The sequence below is a fragment of the Macaca thibetana genome, chromosome 15 (genome assembly GCF_024542745.1).
Source record: "Macaca thibetana thibetana isolate TM-01 chromosome 15, ASM2454274v1, whole genome shotgun sequence".
Taxonomy (NCBI): domain Eukaryota; kingdom Metazoa; phylum Chordata; class Mammalia; order Primates; family Cercopithecidae; genus Macaca; species Macaca thibetana.
In genome coordinates, this window is record NC_065592.1 from 27,877,886 (window position 1) to 27,901,770 (window position 23,885).

At 38.6% G+C, this 23,885-nt stretch overlaps 1 protein-coding gene across 1 annotated transcript in view; it reads right to left on the bottom strand.

Annotated features, from left to right (window-relative positions):
* Positions 1 to 6,677: 6,677 nt before the first annotated feature.
* The window catches only part of UGCG (UDP-glucose ceramide glucosyltransferase), a 38,913-nt gene continuing 21,705 nt past the window's right edge, over positions 6,678 to 23,885 (bottom strand). The window contains exons 3-9 of the mRNA XM_050759608.1: positions 19,513 to 19,615; positions 17,585 to 17,686; positions 15,599 to 15,711; positions 12,427 to 12,605; positions 10,731 to 10,817; positions 9,731 to 9,920; positions 6,678 to 9,265 (exon numbers count right to left, since the gene is read on the bottom strand). Coding sequence (XP_050615565.1) covers positions 9,095 to 9,265; positions 9,731 to 9,920; positions 10,731 to 10,817; positions 12,427 to 12,605; positions 15,599 to 15,711; positions 17,585 to 17,686; positions 19,513 to 19,615 — 945 coding nt within the window. The 3' untranslated portion in view covers positions 6,678 to 9,094. The remainder of the gene's footprint in view (positions 9,266 to 9,730; positions 9,921 to 10,730; positions 10,818 to 12,426; positions 12,606 to 15,598; positions 15,712 to 17,584; positions 17,687 to 19,512; positions 19,616 to 23,885) is intronic.

Consider the following 23,885-nt stretch of genomic DNA (forward strand, 5'->3'; position numbering starts at 1 on the left):
TTCTTAGCTATGTAATTTTTTTCTGGAGCATAGGAATAAAAATGGCCCAACTGACTTTGCACAGTTAGCATATTCTAACTCTGAAGACTAGAAAACACAATATAAAATAATAACAAATGAAGTTCAGGAATGTATCTAACAAACAGTACCCAAAGGCCAAATCAGCTTTATTTCACAAACACAGACTCTGAAAATATTGTTACTTCAAAGCTGAAAATGGTTTTATTTGAAAAGAGGGAGGGAAAGCAAATTTGGGAAGACTAATCTTTGATCTGGACAACTTCCATGGGCCATTTAGTTGCACAAATGCTAATTGATTATTTCCGTGCCTATTCTATCTTACCTTGAGGAAACACCTTCCTAAATGCAAAGGTTGTAGAAGAGTGAAGGGCTCAGCTTGGCAATATAAAAGCTATTTTATATTGCTAAAAGGAAAAGATGTGGAGCAAGCAATAAGAAAACATTTGGATCCTCATTTAAATAAGATTAAAGCCTGTAATCCCAGCACTTTGGGAAGCCAAGGCAGGCAGATCACCCGAGGTCAGGAGTTCAAGAACAGCCTGGCCAACATGGTGAAACCCCATCTCTACTAAAAGTACAAAAATTAGGCATGGTAGTGAGCGCCTGTAATCCCAGCTACTTGGGAAACTGAGGCAAGAGAATTGCTTGAACCTGGGAAGTGAAGGTTGCAGTCAGCTGAGATCATGCCACTGCACCCCACAATGGGCGACAGGGTGAGACTCGGTCTCAAAATAAATGAATGAATGAGTGAATAAATAAATAAATAAGATTAAGAAATGGAAGAAAATCCAATGGCTAAAAAATCATACATACAAAAATACTCAATCTTACCAGTCATTAAAAAGCCACATATTTAAAGAATGATGTACATTTTCATCTGTCAAATTTAGAAAGATTTAGAAAATAGCTATTCTGACTCCTAGCAAGGATGACAAGTAATGAGAAACGCACACACCTTCTCTGGAAAGCACTTTAGCAGTAAGTGCCAGGATGTGGGAAGGAAATAATACATTGAGAGTGATATTTATTTTTTTCCTTTGCAAACATTCTTATTACCCCAAAAGAAACTCTGTTAGTAATGACTACCGTTAGTAGTCATGCCTCATTCCTCCCATCTCCTAGCCCACGGCAACCACTAATCTACTTCCTGTCTCTATGGATTTGCCTGGTCTAGACATTTCATACAAACGCAATCATACACTATGAGGCCTTTTGTATCCGGCTTTCTTCACTTAGCATAACATTTCCAAGGTTCATCCATGTTGTGGCATGCATCAATACTTCCTTTCTTTTTCTTATTCTTTTTCTTTTTTGAGACAGAGTCTCACTCTGTTGCCCAGGCTGGAGTGCAGTGGGGTGATCTCGGCTCACTGCAACCTCCGCCTCCCGGGTTCCAACGGTTCTCGTGCCTCAGCCTCCTGAGTAGCTGGGATCACAGGTGTGTGCCACTACTCCATCTAATTTTTGTGTTTTTAGTAGAGACAGGGTTTTAACCATGTTGGCCAGATTAGTCTCAAACTCCTGACTTCAAGTGATCTGCCCGCCTTGGCCTCCCAAAATATTGGGATTACATGCGTGAGCCACTGCGCCTGGCCCTTCATTTGTTTTTTAGGGATAAATAATATCCCATTGTCTGTATATGATCAAGTTTTGTTTGTCCATTCATCAGTTGATGGACATTTGAGTTGTTTCCACCTTTTGGCTATTATGAATAATGCTGCTATGAACATTCAAGTTTTTATGTGGACATGTTTTATTTCAAGTTCTCTTGAGTAGCTACCTAGAAGTACTTTTGTTTATTTCTTATGTTTCATGTTTATAGTAAATATGTACTATTTTTATAATCCAAAACCAACATGTGACTTGAAAATAAAACACAACAAGAATCAGTGGGCTTGTAGGATGTTGATGAGATAGATTTGACAGGGTCACCTCTTGATTCCTTCCCAAAACTGCTAGCTTCTCAAAGTTTAAGAAAAACAAACAAACAAACAAACAAAAAACAGGCCGGGTGCAGTGGCTCAGGCCTGTAATCCCAGCACTTTGGGAAGTCAAGGCGGGCAGATCACAAGGTCACAAGTTCGAGACCAGCGTGACCAACATGGCGAAACCCCGTCTCTACTAAAAATGTGAAAATTAGGCATGGTGGTGGGTGCCTGTAATCCCAGCTACTCAGGAGGCTGAGGCAGGAGAATCGTTTGAACCCGGTAGGCGGAGGTTGCAGTGAGCTGAGATCACGCCACTGCACTCCAGCCTGGGCGACAGAGGCAGACTCTGTCTCAAAAAACAAAAAACAAACAAAAACAACAAAAACCCAAAACCAGAACTAGAAGATTCCATAAGGGGAAAACAAAATTTTAGTATTTTACTCATGTGTAGAGAAATCTTTTAGTCAAGTAGAGTGAGCGTGGGGGTTTGGGAGCATGAAATAGCAAACGCCTTACTAACACAATGAGAGGGTGAAAAGGTTATTAAATGACATTGGTGCCAGAATTAATGTTTTGATTCTGGCTTGACTGTCAACAATAGACCTTTCCTGAGTGACTATTACATGAATGCACTGGAGGGAAGGGAAGGGTACAAAGAGAAAAAAAGCACAAAAAAGCACAACTAAGATATGCAAAGTCCAGGCCCCTGAAAACTAGAAATGACCTGCAGACACCTAAGTGAAATGCCTGACAAAATGAAAGGGACAAAATGTGGGCACACACCACTCTGGAAAGGTCCTGAATTGAATGTGAGTTGAGGTTTAAAGGAGGAGAGTATCTCGACTGGGCGTGGTGATGGCTCACGCCTGTAATCCCAGCACTTTGGGAGGCCGAGGCAGGGGAATCACATGAGGACAGGAGTTTGAGACCAACCTGGTCAACATGGTGTGAAACCCCTTAAAAATACAAAAATTAGCTGGGTGTAGTGGCGCACACCTGTAATCCCGGCTACTCAGGAGGCTGAGGCACGCTTGAACACAGGAAGTGGAAGTTGCAGTGAGCCCAGATTGAGCCACTGCACTCAAGCCTGGGTGTCAGAGTGACACTCTGTCTCAAAAAACCAAAAAACCACAACAACAAAAAACCCCCCAAAACAACAAAAAACCAACAATAAAGAAGGAGAGTATCCCCATAGGCAGGGAAAGTGAGGATGAAGGGAGAGAAACTTTCAGGGCAAGGAAACAGCATGGGAGCAAGGAAGCTCTGGTTCCACATGGAAAAGAGTCAGCTGTTGAGAGTGAGCCATTGGGTTGGGGACGGAGAGCTCAGGCTGGAGATGGTGATGTGAAATGAGAATAGAAAATTAAGGACCACCTTTTCCTGGGCTTTGAGTAAGGCTGAGGAACATGGGGTCAGAGAAAGAAGCTGAAGTCAGAAGTCAAGCTCCAAGTCAATGTAGAGACAAAGCAGGAAGTAAAACAAGCAATATAACCAAAAACAAGTGAATCAGAACAAAATGAAAAAGGACAGACTGGGCAGGGCTAGGGTGCCCACAGCTGCTTCCGGGATGCTGATTATGCTGTTGGGAGACGGTCTAGGATAAAGTCAGGACACTGGAAGATGGGGATGGGCAATTCCCCTTCATCATCTCTTACTGACCCAACTTCTTAGGACATTTCTCGCAAATTCAAGTCAGGCTGTTTTTTGTCTTAGTATTACGGGGACCTTGGGTGGAAATGCATCGTTGTTGCAGTTTCTAAATATCTGTGCCCATAGCTTTCATGTCTTTCTCACATACAGCCAAACCTAAAGCCTCTGACTTCTGCTTCTTCCACTCTGATGAACTGGCTTCCTGGGAGCTGCCTTTCTTAAAACGTTTCCTTGGCATCAGAGTCATACGGGTGCTCTCAGGGTCAGGAGCAATTTCTGGCTTTGAAAGTCCCACCCCTTTGTCTCTCACTGTAGAAAATGTATCATTGTGTAAAACAAGAAAAATCATTCATAAAGAAGCTGTATTACTCCCACGCAGATACTTCATCTATCAACATCTGAGACAATTCACTATGGCGGAGACCTACGCTGGTAACTCTACGGGGAGTTTCCTGCCCCCGAGTTTACCAGCCTCTTCCCATCCTTTACAGTCAACGGTTCCTCCCGTGACCACTTCCTTCTTGAAATCTCTCTTTCCAAGGTTACTGTGGCACTCCTTTTACTATTTCTTTCTTCTTTTGGAGGAAAAAGGCACTAACTGTCCCTATGCTTATGTACATGACCTGGTCGAATCATCTCTACCACCTCAGAAGGTGCTGTAATATCTCCATTCTACATGGTAAGACAGCTTGGCTCAGAAAGATGAAGGAAGCTTCCCAAAGTCCCATAGCTACCAAAAAGCTCATTTGAACACCAGGTCTGGCAGCCTCTTTTCCTAGGTGTTTTTATTCCATTGTCTCTCTAAATAGGTCCCCAAGATTCTGTCCTTAGTTGTCAACCGCTGACACTTTGACTTTGGTTATAGTCACTGTCTCAGCCATCACCTCTAGGGAAATTACTCCCAAGTCACCACTTCTAACCCACTCCTTTCCCCTGCTCCAGAGCTGCACAATAAATAGTCTGCTGGATTTCTCCAGCATGTTCCTTAGGCTGGCCTGGTGTTGGTCAGTCATGAGGGGAAATGATAGAGGTTTCATGGCTGGTGACAAGGGTTGGGAAACAAAGGTGGCGTGACCGCAATGGGAGGTGTGCACGCAGCAGGGGAGGGGCGCAGACACTCTCAGTCCTGTAGAGAAATAAATGATATCCCTAAATTGTTTAAATTAGATAATTACAAGTCCATGCTATTAGCATGGATGTCTAAATGATGATTAGTCTAAACAGCACAACCACATGAAACCATTCCAGACACCCACAGTCTCTGCCAATTTCTCCCGGAACTGAGGAGGGGCCATGTGAAAGGCTTAGCGCATTTTGGTTCTCAGGCAACTAGCTGCTTAGGGATCCCTTAAAGATACGTATTTTTGTTTTTAGAAAATACTAAGATAGTGACTTTAAACTTTCTTCTAGGTATCCATATTTTTAAAGCAAATTATCCAACTAAACACATATCCTTGCAGCTTTGCAGAGATAGGTGCTCACCATTTTGTGATGTTTGCTTTCTTTTCACCGAAATGAAGTTGATGTGGTCATAAACTATAACTTAAATGAATAAATGAATAATTCAAGTACTAGATCCTGATAAACTTCAGAAGGAAAGGTCTGAACTATTTTCGTTCTCATGAACACAGTCTTGTGGTATGTATTAATCTTCTCTATCAATCATGTATGTAAAGCATTTCACTTTAAATGAGCTTTATAGTAATTTACATTCTTGTTCTACAGGTTTGAATCTGGTTCTCTAGAACGATTTTTGAGAGTTAGGATACAGATGGTTATTAAAACCGTGATATTCTTTCCCCCTTAAGGTCTAGGTAAATTTTAAAGCTAGTGTAGGCATAAATTTAAACAATGTGATCCAGTGGAGAAATATACCACATTGAGACCAGATAGAGGGGCTACTCCCAGCTCTGCCACCAGCGCCATGTCTACCTAACCCTATGATCACAGCTCTCATCGTGGGTGTCTCAGCTTCATTCTAAAATAAGGGTGAGGGATCTTCAATATCCACCTAGCTATGAAATTCTAATACTGATCAACTTTTGTGTTGATCATTTCTTAAACTGTAGGGTTAGAAGTACACAAATGAGAAGGAATCAGTTTGTTTACTGGGCCAGATCCCTTTTCTTAGTTTCTTATGGCTCCTGTAACAGAATACCATAGACTGGAAAGTTTAAGATCAAGGCCCTGGCAGATTCAGTGGCTAGTAAAAGCGGACTTCCTGGTTCATAGCTGTTCACCTTTTTGCTGTATCCTCACGTGGCGGAAGAGGCAAGTAAGCTCTCTGGGGTTTCCTTTATAAGCATCAATCCTGAGGGCTCTGATCACCTTGAAAGACCCTCCTCACATTGGGGATTAGGTTTCAACATATGAGCTATGGAGAGACTAAGATATTCAGCTGATAGCAGATTCTTTCTACCCCAGATCTGTTCTCCAGTTAAGAACATTCTTTTCTCATGGGATGGTGGTAAAACAGGCCTGTGAAGGCCTCCAGCTTGGGAGGGACCTGGCCTTGGAAAGCACGTAAGGTTCATCTCCCATCTGGGTCTCAAGTAATAATGCCATTCCATTCCTTCCTTTGGATTTACCTTTCCTAGCCATTAGAGTGGTAAGATCTAAAAGGCTGAGTTCAAGTTGTGAGCCTGGGGAAGAGGGGCCCAAAGGACCACTGGCTCTTTTCTGAAGGTCATTACAAGCCAGCATTCTCACAGTAGAATCACAGGTAGAAGAGCTCAGGCCTCACCCAGAATGATTACACCAAAATCTATGTGGGCAGGGCCCAGGGTGTGTGTGTGCGTGTGTCTGTGGTGTACAGGGTCCAGGGTGTATGTGTATGTGTATATATATATATTTTTAAAAGTTCTCCAGGTGATTTTAACAGCCAACCAAGGTAGAAAAGACATACTTAAGTCACAGGACTGCCTATGTCCTTATTCATTTTACCTATGGCTCAAGTGAAAGGAAGATTTCAAAAGGAATACTTGACAGAACTCTTCTAATACTTCTGATGTGAATGCTGGAACATGCTATTTATAAAAATATAGAAGAAAAGAACAAAAAAATATACTACTGCTAACGTTTTGATTGTATTCAAATTTTTATTTTTTGAACAAACATTTAAGACAATGATTTTAAATAATAAAACATGGTATATATTCTAGACAATGTTTTTTTTTAAAGATTATTTATTAAATTTAGACTCCTATAGTTCTGTTGTGATGCTTTCTTCAACATTTATGTTATTTCTTACCATTTTATCATCACTCCAAGCTTGCTAAACAAAGAACCACTCTGCTTAAGTGAAGCTTTACATTAAGGAAATACTCCACTAGCACACTGAACAAACCTACAGAACTGTCCTATTTTATATTTACAAAACACAAGAAGTCTGTCCAGCCATTTTGGTTTTGTTGTTACACTGTCCATAATGAGATCAGCAGAAAGCTAAGTAATACACAAGTTTACACTTCGGCAGTGCAAAGGATGGCATCAACCAAACTTCATTAAACAGACCAACAAGTACAAACATGGTGAGCAAAGTTCAACTCAGGTCATAGTGATTAAAAACAAAACATGTAGTGGGTCACAACCAGACTGGTTTTAACTGTGCAACTTTCCTCAGGGAACAATTCCCATTCACAGAAAGAAAGGAATATGCATCCAAGCCTTTGTTCATAAAGAAAATGCCCTTCAAACAAATTCATCATAAGGCTAAAAAAAAAAAAAAAAAAAAAAAAAAAAAAAAGGAAGAAAAAAGGACGAAGCAGTTTGGCCCAGAGAAAAGCTTAAATACAATGTGTATACATACTTATAGATATGTTGCCATTTAAACCATGGATATAGACATTTGACAATTAAATGAATTGGCTCAGTAGAGTGAAAAGTGTTTTCTATGAATATGTAGTTATTGCTAATATGCTACACATTATGCTTTGACATGGAGACTGTAGTAACTCAGAATTTACAGCTGCCATATTGCCAGTATTAGCCCTGCAGTAGGCATTCCTATGGACAACATGCCATCCAATCCTGAAGAAAAAGCAAAACACCACTACTAAACAAAGAAAAGGCTTATGCACTGTCCCTTACATTTTTGTTTTTTTTTTTTTTTTTTAAAAAAAACAAAAACAAAAAAAAAAAACAAAAACAAGTCCAGTTCACCACAAGTTAAGCACAACCTGGTGAGCAAGTTTAGCGGCATGATGGGGAGAAAACAGTGGGGTACAGCATGCATTTACAACCAGCACTGATCTAGTCTATTTCGTCATATAAACTGGAATACAAAAATCCAATTTAAATAAGACTAGACTAACTATAATAGTAAAAAAAAAAAAAAAAAAAAAAAAAAAAAACACACACAGTAGACTTAGTTTGATACTGATTAATTTTAAGAGTAAACTCATCTTATCCCCTCTTAATACTCTACTGCAATTTATTTATTGATGGCTAGAATATTTACTGACTTAAAAAAGATATTAAATACTTGTATCATGAAATTACATTCTTATTAACAATAAGACATACTGTGTAAGAAAATAGCTCATGTGTGAAATGTGTCTGAAATGCATTTTTTCCTTACAACTATCAAAACATCCACTCACACTAAAACAAAACCACTCCCAACCCCCCCCCCCCCCGAAAAAATGTTAAGGGAAGATGGGGTGGGCTGGGGCAGGAGCAAGGAAGGAAAAGATTTAGCTATACTAATTACAGCACAGTGATTAACAATGGTTCAAGACAGAACCAACAAGAGTTGGTCAAAAAGATGCCTTCAATACATGGCTACAATTAAAAACCAAACTCAGCCACTTTTGGTTCATTGCAGTGAGACCAAAATATCTCTCACAGATTCATATAAATACTAGACTCTAGCTCTTTTATTTATTTTTTTTTTAAGTTTTTCTGTTTGTTTCTGCAAGGCCTAGCTACCTTATTACAATTTATATTTGCTCTGCAACAACTACAAGAGGTAGGCATAAAGCATGAAAAAGTTTCTCAGTTAGTACCTCGCCGTGTGTTGTTCACTGCACTAAACCATTCACTTTGGACATGAATAGTCATTCCTTCTAGTCTCTTCTAAACCCTAAAGCAAAGCTGCTGCCATCCCACCCGTAAATGTTCTAAAAGAGTGTACTCACAAATAAGAAACTTTCTCTACTGAAGGATACTGTCATAGTGTTTGTTGCAGAGCATCTATATATATATTTATTTATTTTAAAAAAATAAACAACAATGAAGAACAAACCCAGGTTCCTAGAACCAATTCTCTTGATTCTCTACTTCCACAAAATAAAGTGTATCATTTGGCCAAGACTACAGATGTGTTTTTTTTTTTTTTTTTCCACAGATGCAAGTGCCATGCAAAATAAATTAAAGAACAGATACCAAAACATACATGTGATAAAACTACAGAAGGTAGATCTTTAAAAGCATTTATATAAACATAATTTATAATACTTCTCTTTTTTCCTTTATATACAGTCACAAAGCTGTAGTTATACATCTAGGATTTCCTCTGCTGTACCCCCACAGCGTAATCTGTAGCGACCAGTTCTCCAGCTTATAGTTGGGTCCCATAATGCAGACAAAAAAATGTATATTGTCATGGATTCGCGGATGAACCAGGCGACTGCATAATCAAGTTTTGAAAAACACAGTGTGCCACCCTACGAATGGAAAAACATTTTTTTAAATTTCACTCACTGTCAAACTAAAGACATGGCTAAAAAAAATTGGATTTCACTTTTCTAAGTATACTATGTAAAATCCAGTCTGCTTCCTTATGTAATTTAACTGCCATGTTATACCATTCAAGAAAATGCCAACTGTTACTAGAAGACGCATGAAAATAACTGCTATCTTAATGTATGATTAGTTTGAATACTCACTGATTTAATTAACTTCATGTTTTTGGAACCTTAATAAAAGTGATTATATAACCAACAGAAAGTTGCAAATCAACTTAAGTTTTGTGTCAACATCCCACTAGAGAAACTGATGTTCAAACCTGAGACTAACCTACAATGGGAAGCTGAAGAATGGCTCAGATAGATTTTCTTCAACTTTTTCTAAATTCAAATAGTTCTAGTTCCACCAAGTGACTGCCAACCTTTTCACGCCTATCCACATACCTGGACACCCCTGAGTTGAATGTAGTCAAATATAAACCATGCCAGGCAATGACACATGAAAAATACCATAATATCCCATCTGAATACATGGTGGGCTGCCCAGCCAATAATTAAACTGGCAACAAAGCATTCTGAAATTGGCTCACAAATTATCGTAGCAGGAAGCATGTTAATTCGTAGTTTGGTCCACCTAGAAAAACAAAAAGCATTTTCTTTAAAACAACATCCTGGTTACAAGACAAATCCATTGTTTTCTCCCCCAAATAATCAGTTTTTTACCTTGTGATAGAAAGGCCATTCTTTTTAAACTCTTTTTTTTTTTTTTTTTTTTTTTACTTGAGATGGGGTTCTGCTCTGTCACCCAGGCCGGATTGCAGTGGCACACACTGTAGCTTCAATCTCCCAGGCTCAAGTGATCCTCCCACCTTATCCCCACCAAGTAGCTGGGACCACAGGTGCACATGAAAACCATACTTGGCTAATATTTCATTTTTTGTAGTCAGGGTTTCATCCATTTTGCCCAGGCTGGTCTCGAACTCCTGGGCTCAAGCAATCCTCTCGCCTTGGCCTTCCAAAGCGCTGAGATTACAGGTGTGAAGCACCACACACAACCTACATTTTTTTTTAATGACTCTCTTTTCTATTTTTGTCTAGGATGTCAAAGAAAAATGTCTATAAATTCATTTGTATGGCCTACGCTCTGATGAATACAGATTATAAAATTTAATCAGTATAGAAAGTTAGAAAATAGAGATCAGCATATTAAAAAATTCAGTCTCAACATCTCTCTATTGAGTGCTTTCAGTGTTATACAGAAAATAAAACATATTTAGACATTAAATTTATCTTAAACACAGAAATTAAACTCTATTTTCGGGGACTAAACAAAAATCTAACCTTTAGGTATACTTATTTAACTACATTAAACCTGTAAAAATCACTAACCCCCCCACCCCACCTTTCCTTTTAACAAAGTATAAAAAGAAAACAGTTGATTTACCTGATCATTCTGGATTGAAACTGAGAAATTGAATATGAGCCAGAGTTTTGCATTGCAACTTGAGTGGACATTGCAAACCTCCAACCTCTGAAAATTAAGACAATTAGAAAGTAAGTTATGATGAACACATGCAAGCGTAACTGGTTATGCATTCAGTAATCATTATAAAGACCAGGCAATTGCTGGGATGGAGGGTGAGCCCAGCTTTCAGGATTAGCACACTACTTAAGGTCTACCATACGTATGGATGTTTCAGCAATTACGCTAGACCATGACAGCACCATCTAAGAACTAGAATTGTACCCTCCTTACTTTACAGTTTAAAAAACTTAAAATGCAGTCATTTGGAAAAACAATGGAGAGGTTCCATATTTAATAGATGAGTCTCTGATGACTACTAACCAAACAACAAACAAAGTTGTGTGAATATTCAACAAGACATGTAAACAGAAAGTGGCATTATGGGTCTCATGGGAGACACCAGGAAACCATGAACCACATTAACACAATCACGACAGAATTTTTATTTAAAACACACTTTAGTTTTTTTAAAATTAAAAAAAAATTCTCACACAAGGCAGTGATCCCCTTTAAAAACAAGTATTTTAGGTTGGGTGCCGTGGCTCACGCCTGTAATCCCAGCACTTTGCGAGGCCGAGGCGGGCAGATCGCGAGGTCAGGAGTTCAAGACTAGCCTGGCCAAAATGGTGAAACCCCGCCTCTACTAACACACACACAAAAGTAGCTGAGCGTGGTGGCGGGCGCCTATAATCCCAGCTACTTGGGAGGCTGAGGCAGGAGACTCGTTTGAACCCAGGAGGTGGAGGTTGCAGTGAGCCGAGATTGTGCCACTGTACTCCAGCTTGGGCATCAGGGAGAGACTGCTTCAAAAAAAAAAAACAAAACAAGTATCTTGTGATACAGAAATGCTAAGTCAGTCACATGAATTTTTCAGTGGCTTCTTAGCAAAGTATTGTATAATTCACTGACAAATTTCAAATTTTGAAATGATAGTCTTTAAATTTTCACCTACTGGTTTATTTTTAATAAATAAAAATAACTGATAGTTTTAACTCTTCTAAAACACAGAAATTTATATCTATACAGTAAAAATTCTAATCACAAAGAAACTTCCTTTTAATCACTTTAAAACACATTAACTTGAAAAATGCAGAGGAATCAGAACATTTACTTTCTTCATTAGTACACACCTACAATTCTATAATTAGAATATGAATTACTCTCTAAAATTATTGATCTGCTGGGTGTGGTGGCTCATACCTGTAATCCCAGCACTTTGGGAGGTCAAGGTGGGCAGATCACTTGAGGTCAGAAGTTCAAGACCAGCCTGGCCAACACAAAGAAACCCCATCTCTACTAAAAATAAAAAAATTAGCTGTGCGTGCTGGTACATGCCTGTAGTCCCAGCTACTCTGGTGGCTGATGCACGAGAATCACTTGAATCCAGGAGGCAGAGGCTACAGTGAGCCAAGATTGCGCCACTGCACTCCAGCCCGGGTGACAGAGCAAGACTCTGTCTCAAAAACAAAAATAAAAAAATTCAAATTGACCTATTCTGTACTTACTAGCAAAAAAATAAAATTAAATTAAAAAGCCCTAATCTACAGGTTGAACAAAAAGAATAAACCAACAGAAGTTATGTAATAAAAACACTATGGCTTCATTTAGTTCTTACCGGTCAGCTATCGCTTTGGCCATAAAGTAATCTTCGGCAATGTACTGAGCAAAAGCTATAAGTCCTCCTGCTTGATCTAACACGTCTTTTCTCATTAAACAAGACATTCCTGTCACACATTTGAAGCCAGTTACATTGGCAGAGATATAGTATCTTGGATGTGAAGTTCCAAAATATACCTGCCCAAAAAACCACAAATGTGTACGATTAGAATTTCATGTTAAAAGTATGGTGTTTACGAACTGTTTTTTCCCAATGTTTTTTAAAAGTATGATTGAATGAATATCCTATTATTCTTATGTAAACTACCTGAATACAAAGTGGTATACAATATTGCTTTCATAGTGCAAGCACACTTAGTAATCTAAAAATGCATCCAAATAAAACAATTTAGATACAAAATAGGGTAAAAATTCACTCATTGACATACAAAAGATGAACAAATATTGAATGTATCTTATTTTTAGGGTGTTCATGTAAATATACACACACATCTACTTTGTTTACTTGGATCAATATACATATTTGTATGTTACATATATGTGTTTATATATACATACATGCATACACATACCACCCATAGGTCTATCAACCTTCAGGACGATCCTATTTCTTTTTTGGGGGGGGAAGGGACACAATCCTATTTCTTAATTCCTTTTCTTGCATCCTTTTGTAGCTAGCTGCTCCCTCTCCCTTAGTCACTAAGACTCTTCCCAATTTCCCCATTTTTTTCAATGTATTTTTCATAAGGGGGATACTAAAATTCTCTCATCCCCTACTGCCATTTCTCTACATATACTCTGAAGTCGTAAGATACATAAGCTGATAAATCAATGGTAGAAAAGGACTGTTATTACCCTACTTAGCAGACACAAAATCCTATTTATTATTTACACCTCAGATATGTCGCCTTTTCTAATTAGCCTGAAATAAACAGTAGTGATCTTTCTCAATGTCTGGAGTTACACACACAGTGCAGCGCAAGACAATTCTAAGGGGCAATTAAGATTATGATTCTTGCTACCTACCCTGAACCCAGACTCCAGTGAAGTCCTAGTGTTGGTAGGACTGAATCGAACCTGGCTTCTAAGAACAGAGGCACACATCGTAATTCCTTAGCAGTTACTGAGGTCTTAGGAATGAGCTGTTAGTCACTGAGCTGAATGCACCCAGGATTTCTTTACAGCTGAGAATGATTCATTCTAAGTATGGCAGAGTGACTGCCAGAGATTAAACCTACACTAAGGGGATGGGTGTATTTTGGGAGATGTTTATTGACATATACATCATGGAGATGTTATTGACATCTATACCAATTTGGATATTTCTAAGACAAAAATACAATTTGGTATATTAGAATAGATTGTATTTTATTTTAAAGCGGCTACTCAGTTTCTTTTTCTAAACAAAGATTCTGGCATTTAAGACTAACAATTTCTTGCAGTAGAACAAATACATTTACAGGCAATATTAAGAAAGAGTTCACAGTTCAAACTGCCAAAGGTCACACGCAAGTTCCCACAATGTACCTTTACCCCCTCAGATATGTGGCAATCATAAGACTGCAATTCAAGAGAATATAAATGCAGATATGCTTAAGAGCAAGTTGACATATTTAAAGACTGAAATCATGTATCTGTCCTTGTAACATTACAACAAATTTTTCCTCCCAAATGTTTAACAGTACAGGAATGATTAACTCAAGCATAGGACACACGCAGGATAGCCTACAATACAGCCAATAAAAAAGCTATTAATGATATGGGAAAAGCTTACAAAGTCACAAAAATAAGATATAGATTACTTTTAGAATACTATCTCAACAATGTTTTCTAAAGAGCCCAGAAGGGAGGGGGGGAAATAAAGACTCCAAAGTGCCCAAATGATATAACAAACCTTTATTTTTAAAGACAGAAACTTCTGGCTGGGCGCGGTGGCTCACGCCTGTAATCCCAGCACTTTGGGAGGCTGAGGAGGGCAGATCATGAGGTCAGGAGATTAAGACCATCCTGGCTAACACAGTGAAACCCTGTCTCTATCAAAAATACAAAAAATTAGCCGGGCATGGTGGCAGGCACATGTAGTCCCAGCTACTCAGGAGGCTGAGGCAGGAGAATGGTGTCAACCTGGGAGGCAGAGCTTGCAGTGAGCCGAGATAGCGCCACTACATTCCAGCCCGGGTGACAGAGCGAGACTCCGTCTCAAAAAAAACCAAAAAAACCCCCAAAAAACAAAAAACTCCCAAAAAATCCAGAAACTTCCTGTAACTGTTAGGGTTCTAGGTTGTTGGTTTTTGTTTTTTTGCATCTTATACTTTTCCATTATTTATAGTTTCCTATGCATGTTACTATTTCTAAGGTGGAGAAAAAATAAAATGAAAACATAACTTTCTCAGACAATTATTAGAAATATGTTTTAAAAGGACATCAAATGGGTTTTATAAGGACTTGTATGAATAAATTTTCTTTTCTGTATATTTGAAATACTTTGTGATATTTTAAAAAGATTCTTTTCAGGGCTGGGAGCAGTGGCTCATGCCTTTAATCCCAGCATTTCGGGAGGGCTGAGGCGGGCGGATCACTTGAGGTCAGGAGTTTGAGACCAGCCTGGCCAACATGGTGAAACCCCATTTCTACTAAAAATACAAAAGTTAGCCAGGCGTGGTAGCACACCTGAAATCCCAGCTACTTGGGAGGCTGAGGCAGAATAATCGTTTGAACCTGGGAAATGGAGGTTTCAGTGAGCCGAGATCATGCCACTGCACTCCAGCGTGGGCAACACAGCAAGACTCCGTCAAAAAAAAAAAAAAAAAAAAAAAGCCGGGGGCAGTGATTCTTTTCAGATTGAACGTTTGAAAGAACAATATGAAGAACTGAACTCTAGAACTGGAAGTGAATACTACAAGGCAGGAGGTTAGACTGTTCAGCTGGCAGTAAGACCACAGGCATTTCCTGAGCACAGCTGTTCACTGCCAGGGTACAGTCAGGGGCCCAAGAATTTCCTCACTAATGAAAACAGCTGCTCTCAACTCAGGGCTTCTAGAACATAGCAGGTTCCGAAATGGACTTAATACAGTTAACTTGAGATACCTAATTCTTGCTCCCATAGCCTCAAGCTTCTGGGAGATGAGGGGGCTGATACCACGAACATGATTTATAACCACCATACTTACCTGCTCTAAGGTGGCAGCAAAGCCCTGTCTGTCTGCCACGTAAGGCAGCCCGTGAACCAAGCCTACTTTTTCTGTCATTTGATTCACCATGTCAGTCAGTGTATCTGGAATTACTACAATTTAAAAAAAAGGCAGAGAGGGGGAGAAAAGAAAATTTCTTTTTAGTAGAATGCCCACTAATATAAAATATATTTGGTGAATTGTTATTAAATTCTTAATAAAAACATTATTTTAAACATATGGCTCTAATAAAATGAATCTCCACCACCTTTCTGAGGAGAATACAAAATTTCAAAAAGGCCTGATTCTTGAAAGCTAATTCATACATTTTTTAGCCCAGTATATACCTACTATGTACCAGAGGCAGAATATACTTTGAAAAGTATATACCAGGCGCAGTGGTTCATGCCTATAATCCCAACACTTTGGGAGGCCAAGGTGGGTGGATCACGAGGTCAGGAGATCGAGACCATCCTGGCTAACACAGTGAAACCCCGTCTCTACTAAAAATACAAAAAATTAGCCGGGCGAGGTGGCGGGCGCCTGTAATCCCAGCTACTTGGGAGGCTGAGGCAGGAGAATGGCGTGAACCCGGGAGGCGGAGCTTGCAGTGAGCCGAGATCGCGCCACTGTGCTCCAGCCTGGGCGACAGAGCAAGATTCCATCTCAAAAAAAAAAAAAAAGAAAACAAAAGAAAAGTATATACCTACTATGTACCAGAGGCAGAATATACTTAGTAAAAGATTACCCCCCTGTCGGAACTTCTAAATTGGAGTAAGGACAATGTGTCCTAGTGGAAAAGGTTCAGGAGCAGAGGTAAAAGGACCTCAGTTCTCGTGCTGGCTTCTCTACTCTCCAATCATAGGAGATGAGACTACTTTCTCTGCGAGTATCAGATTTGCACACCGGAATGGAATGTGATTATATTGAACAGAGATCTGTACACTGAAAAACATATGATAGTGAATAATTGAAGATAGCAAATATGAAGAAGGAACATCATCTCTGACCAGGAGTTGATAGATTTGTAATAGTCCTGATTAACTCATAGGAGTGCGACGCTTATGTTCATTTTCTAATTTGCATTTTAAGCTGACAAAATATTTAAATTATTGCCCAATCTTTAAATAGCAAACATCTCCTATCATTTTTACATGACTTTATTTTTCATTTCCTCCAAGTCTTTAAGAACTAAATCTACTATATAAAGAGAAGTTGTATTTGGACCTTAAATACTCATTCTAGGTCAGCGCTTCTCAACTGGGGGCAATTCTGCCCCACAGGGGACATCTGGCAACATCTGAAGATATTTTTGCTTTTACTACTGAGAAGGGGATACTACTGGCATCGCAAGGGTAGATACCAGAGATGCTGCTAAACATCCTAGAAGACAGCTCCCACAACAAAGCCCAAGATGTGAATAGTATTGGGGTTAAGAAACTTAAGGCAATTAGAATATAACAAAATATTATAGAACACTGAAACTATTATAAGTGTTCACAAACGCAAGTTATAATTTCAGTATATGAAAGGCTTCTTGCAAAAATCATTTAAGTAAAAGTCATGCGTATAGTCTGATAAGTGTACGTGTTCTAATAAAATATGCACCTATTAATTTCTGTCCCTGTGTGAGACAGTGTATTACGCAAGCCGAAACACATTAAAGGTAAGTGTCAGGCAAACAAGGGAAAAGTTACACCCATGGGAAAGCTTGTAGATTATATAATGAACCACGACCATTTTTAATTTAATGGTTGAAATTTTCTCTTCAAAATGAAAACATTTTAATACATGCAACATTCTAGTTTAGGATGAAAAAAATCAAAATCTTAGTAAGCATTAACTGGATGTATCACCATGAAATAATGATGAAATAAATTACTCTTTCAGGCAAATAAAAAGAACTCATGAATGTATCTGCAGATTGCTTTTAGTATTTTTCTTCAAATTAATAGTTTCATAAGATAAATCAGAAAAAAACCTCACCTCTTATTCCACTATCACAAATCCATATAAGATCATACTTTGCAACTTCATATCCTGGCATTAAATTATTAATTTTAGGATTAATGCCAACCTTTTTACCACCTAAAAATGTAAAGATACAATAGTAAAAGATTTATGCAACATTAAAAATATAGTATAAAGATACATGATAGAAATGAAAAGTACTTGCATATTTAACAATTCAAATAAACATTCTTTCATATTATGTAACATTCTCTATTATTCATAATAATATATTTAGGAAAAAACTCTCCATTTTCAAAAGGAAACCTGTATCATTTACCTTTGAAAATTCACTGTTTCACTTTTTCTAATTCTTAAGTCCCGGCCTTAATAGTTAAGTATGAGTCAATATTTAACGGCAATTGTACAACATGGCAACTATAGCTAACAACAATGTATGGTATACTTGAAAATGATTGAGAGTAGATCTCTCACCACAAATACAGTATAAGTACATGAGAAAGTATACAACAATGTGTTGTTTACTTGAAAACTGCTAAGAGAGATTTCCCACCATGAATAAATATGTGCAGAAATGCATATGTTAATCAACTTAATAAGCTATTCCACAATGTATATATATATTTCAAAACATCAAGCCGTACACCAAAAATATATACAAATTTTATTTGTCAATTTAAAAAATAATCCTAAGGAAAAAAGCTATAGGTGTCATTTTGAAGCTATAATTAAAACAGTATAAATTCATAAATACAGTGAGATGATATTTAATAAAGACATATTAAATATAAATACACATGGCCGGGCACCATGGACTCACGCCTGTAATCCCAGCACTTTGGGAGGTCGACAGGGGGTGGATCACCTGCCACCTGAGGTCAGGAATTCGAGATCAGTTTGACATGGCGAAACCCCATCTCTACTAAAAATACAAAAAAATTAGCTGAGTGTGGTGGCACATGAGTGTAATCCCAGTTACTGGGGAGGCTATAATCCCAGCACTTTGGGAGGTTGAGGCAGGTGGATCACCTGAGGTCAGCAGTTCGAGACCAGCCTGACTGACATGGTGAAACCTTGTCTCTGCTAAAAATAGAAAAAAATTAGCTGGGCATGGTGATGCACGCCTGTGATCCCAGCTGCTCAGGAGGCTGAAGCAGGAGAACTGCTTGAACCCAGGAGGAAGGGGTTGCAGTGAGCTGAAGTTGCACCATTGCACTCCAGCCTGGGTGGTAAGAGCAAACAATCCGTCTTTAAAAAAAAAAAAAAAAAAAAAAAAAAACCCCATAAATATATGATAGTAAATAGTTTAAGATCACACATGTGAAGAATGAGCGTCTCTGACCATGAGTTGATAGATTTGTAATGGTCCTGATTAATCTGCAGGCGTGCTACACTTACATTAATTTTCAAAATTGCATTTTAAGCTAATAAAAAATGTAAATCATTGCTCTATCTTCAAATAGCAATGATCTGGTATCGTTATACATGACTTACTTGTTTTCTAGAGAGATCACATCAGTTCTATGTTAAAAAAAAAAATTAAGGGCAAACACACCTTAATAAGTCTTTCAAATAAGTCTGTAGGCTTTTGGAAAAATACCCTTCTTGTAATATAATAAAAGTGAATTATATCATTCACTCCAATTATAGTCAATAAGATACAGAAAACACCACACATTTAAAATATTGAAGAAACAAAAAATAACAGACCCTCATGTCTGATTAATGGGAAAAATATTATTTTTTGTGTGACTTTGTTCATCTCAGATATGAAAAAAAAACCTTTGTTTTTATAAGTTTTCTCAAAAGGACATAAACATATTCAGTACTCCACCAAACATGTTTAAAACAAACATGGCTAACACCTTAATCTTCAGTTCAATGCAGAGATTACTGATACTTTACACTATCAATGGAAAATGGTTACTACAGAATTTACTTACCTATAAACAATCTAGCATCAACATTTGGATATTTTCCAAGAAGCTTCTTACATACATCAATGGCTGGATCATCATGATCTTGTACACAAAGGAGTACTTCATACTAGTCAAAAAGCATTGTATGTAAGTTAAATTCTTTAAAAAACAAAAAAGCACTTACTAGCATTTATTGATTGAACAAAAAGCACAGGAATAAACAAGCAATTGTATTACGCGAAGTTTCAAAAGACAGCATTCACAACGGATGCAAACACTTATGATAACAAGTGTTGCTTTAATGGAATGAAGCTTCTCCTGATTAGGAGCCTATCTGCAAGCAGAAGAAATAAGGAAGAGACTGGCAGTGCCCACAACTGCAGTCTTGCCATTCCCAGATAGCAATCTCCTAGGAATTAACTGGATCTCAAGCTTCTCCATGGCCATCACTACTGAAGATTCACTAACTGCTCACAGGGTGCCTAGCAGAATAAAAAGTGACATTAAAAGGAAGCAAAATAAACACACCCTCTCTGTAGAAGCTTTGTCTCTACACTTAATATTATTTCATGAAGGTACAACAAATTTCATATAAAATCAAATTATATAAATTTAAAGGGCCCTTCCAAATTCATCACATGAAAAGGACAAAGTAAGATTACACTTTTTGTTTTATAACTTTATGAAACAAAAGAGAATTTGATTTGAATGGACATTTACTATCTTGAAATGAATGTTTAGTCTTGTAACTAAGAAAATACCCACAACTTTATTTTGCCCAGTGCTATGTTTAGATTTTTAACAGTAAATTAAGAAAGGCATTTCTTAACACTTGCCTAGCTGTGACAAAATTACCCTGGGGCTGGGCAAGGTGGCTCATGCCTGTAATCCCAGCACTTTGGGAGGTTAAGGTGGGAAGACTGCTTGTGCCTAGGAGTTCGAGAGCAGCCTGGGAAAAAAGGCGAGGCCATGTCTCTACAAAACATTTTAAAAATTAGCTGGGCACGGTGAGGCATGCCTGTGGTCCCAGCTACTTGGGAAGCTGAGGTGGGAGGACTGCTTGAGCCCAGGAGGTTGAGGCTGCAGTGAGCCAAAGACTGTGCCACTACGTTTCAGCCTGGGAGACAGAGTGAGACCCTGTCGCAAAAAAAAAAAAAAAAAAAAGGAAAAAAGAAAAATAAAAAAAAGAAATTACCCTGGGGCATTTATTTTAAAAAGAGAATTGGACCCTATTCTAGACTTTTGAGTCTCTGGGGTGGTTTGACATGCAGCCAGATTTATAAAATCCTGAGCTGAACCCCTAAATTTCCATTAACAATTTTTTTTTTTTGTTTGAGATGGAGTCTTGCGTTGTCGCCCAGGCTGGAGTGCAGTGGCATGATCTCAGCTTACTGCAACCTCTGCCTCCCAGGTTCAATCGATTCTCCTACCTGAGCCTCCCGAGTAGGAGTAATTGGGACTACAGACGCCCGCTACCATGTCTGGCTAACTTTTGCATTTTTAGTAGAGACGGAGTTTCATTGGCCAGGCTGGTCTTGAACTCCTGACCTTGTGATCTGCCTGCCTCTGCCTCCCAAAGTGCTGGGATTACAGGCGTGAGCCTCCGCGCTCAGCCAACAACTAAATTTTTTAAGTATTTGTCCTTAACATACAAAAATACTACTCTATTATTTGTAGGATATGTATTCTAAGCAGTGATTTTTTTTTTTTTCCCCCAGAAGTGGTAATAAATTCATGTTGACTCAATGACAAATTTCCTACCAAATCTTTTCTAAAACTGTTTGAATGGCCAGGCACGGTGGCTCATGCCTGTAATCCCAGCACCTCAGGAAGCCAAGGCTGGTGGATCACTTGAGGTCAGGTTTCTGAGACCAGCCTGGGCAACACGGTGAAACCCTGTCTCTACTAAAAATACAAAAAATTAGCCAAGTGTAGTGGCACGTGCCTGTAATCCCAGCTATTTGGGAGGCTGAGGCAGGAGAATCACTTGAACCCAGGAGGCGGAGGCTGCAGTGAGCCCAGATCACGCCACTGCACTCCAGCCTGGGTGACAGCGTGCGACACAATCTCAAGAAACAAAACAAAACAAAACAAAACAAAAAGACGACAACATAAAACTGGTTGAACATTTTTAAGCACAGAAGGGAGGTTAATTATGTCCCTGAAAGCATAACAAAGCTAACTAACTCAAGAGAATGACAAAGTCTGTTATATTTACTTTCACTGATAAGCACACACAAGTAAAAAGTAGAAATAAAATGTTTATAGTGCTTGTGAGCATAATAACAATTGTTTGCCCACTACCTATAATCTCAGCAAAAATTGTCAATAAAAAAATTTGTGGGCCAGGCATGGTGGCTCATGCCTGTAACTCCAGCACTTTGGGAGGCCAGGGCGGGTGGATCACCTGAGGTCAGGAGTTCCGAGGCCAGCCTGACCAACATGGTGAAACCCCATCTCTACTAAAAATGCAATAATTAGCCAGGTGTGGTGGCATACGCCTGTAATCCCAGCTACTTGGGAAGCTGAGGCAGGAGAATTGCCTGAACCTGGGAGGCGGAGGGAGGTTGCAGTGAGCTGAGATCGAGCCATTGTACTCCAGCCTGGGCAGCAAGAGTGAAACTGTCTTGGGGAAAAAAAATAAAAATAAAAATAAAATAAATTTGCAGTTGATCACAAAAGAACCAAGACTAAAGTTAACGAAGAAGGTTTAGCTAGCAAGATTTTTTTTCAAATGAAAAACATGTTTTAATAATTAAGTCGATGGGGAAAACAATGTATATTCTCCTCGTACTTTCTACCTACCTACTGCTGTTATTATCTATTCTATCCAATATCCACCTCTAATGACTGACCAAACTTGCCACGCAAGAGGTACTGAAACCAACTTGACAGTTACCTGGTCTCCAGAGACCAGATAAAATCTGAAAATGGAAAGGGCCCTACTTCTACCATCCTCCTGAAATTTCCTTAAGAGCTGACTCTAAGTCACGAAAGTGTCAGCCAGCCTCCCATTCAGACTCACAAAACAATGTTTGGTTGAGCCACCAAAAAGGCAACAACCTTCACAATAATGATTAGAGAGATTAAGTGACTTTTCAAAGGACAAAAGTAACAATGAGCTTCCCTACTATAGGAAGCTGCTCAGCAAGGCTTGCTCTAAAGAGTTCCTTGTTTTCCCAAACATAGCATAGTTTCTTTAATGCTTTTTTTTTTTTGAGACAATGTCTTTCACTGTCACCCAGGCTGGAGTGCAGTGGTATGATCTTGGCTCACTATAGCCTCAACTTCCCAGGCTCAAGCAATCCTCCCACCTCAGCCTCCCTAGTAACTGCTGGGACTATAGGTGTGCACCACCATACCTGGCTAATTTTTGTATTTTTAGTACAGACGACGAGCTGGTCTTGAATGCTTGGGTTCAAGTGATCTGCCCACCTCAGCCTCCCAACATGCTGGTATTATAGGCATGAGCCACTATGCCTAGCCTTTAATGCCTTTTTAATTCTATTTTGTAAGTATGACTGCATATGATGAAAGGAAATGTTTATAAGTAATACAATTCCATAAAGTACAATAAAAAACTAATCTTAGCTTTTATTTTCCCCAGCAAGAGAAAACTTTGTAAAAATATAGTACTAGATATATACTCAATGGGAAGAAAAATGTTATACTAGTGTTAAGTAGGGAGGTCATAAGTAAGGGAGGTACAGTCTGCCTTTATTCAGATGCAAGGTTAAAAGTTTTAATTTTTATTGATTACAGTGCTTAAACACAATTTTTAATTAAAAACAAATACTTTCTGATTAGCCAGAGCATAAAAGAGACTCATATTCATATTATCCAAAAAAAAAGTTCAGACTCAAATACGTAAGATTCATTTGTTTTTCATATTGGAAATTACACCAAATTGGAAGCAGCATTCCAAGTATTTTCTAAAGTATCAGCTTTTAACAGGAATCGTTTTTCAGCTATCAGCTCTGTGTCTTCACAATTTGATCAGATACTTTATTTGCTAAGAATCCCTGTATTAAAATTGTTAAATCAGGCCAGGCATGGTGGCTCACACCTGCAATCCCAGCACTTTAGGAGGCTGAGGTGGGTGGATCAACTGAGGTCAGGAATTCAAGACCAGATTGGCCAACACGATGAAATCCTCTCTCTAATAAAAATACAAAAATTAGCCAGGGGTAGTGGCATGCGCCTGTAATCCCAGCTACTCGGGAGGCTGACACAGGAGAATCGCTTGAACCCAGGAGGTGGAGGTTGCAGTGAGCCAAGATTGTGGCACTGTACTCCAGCCTGGGTGGCAGAGCAAGACTCTGCTTCAAAAGGAAAAATAAATAAATTAATTCTATAATTGCAAAAAAGAAAAAAAAATCATAGTTATGATAGGTTCA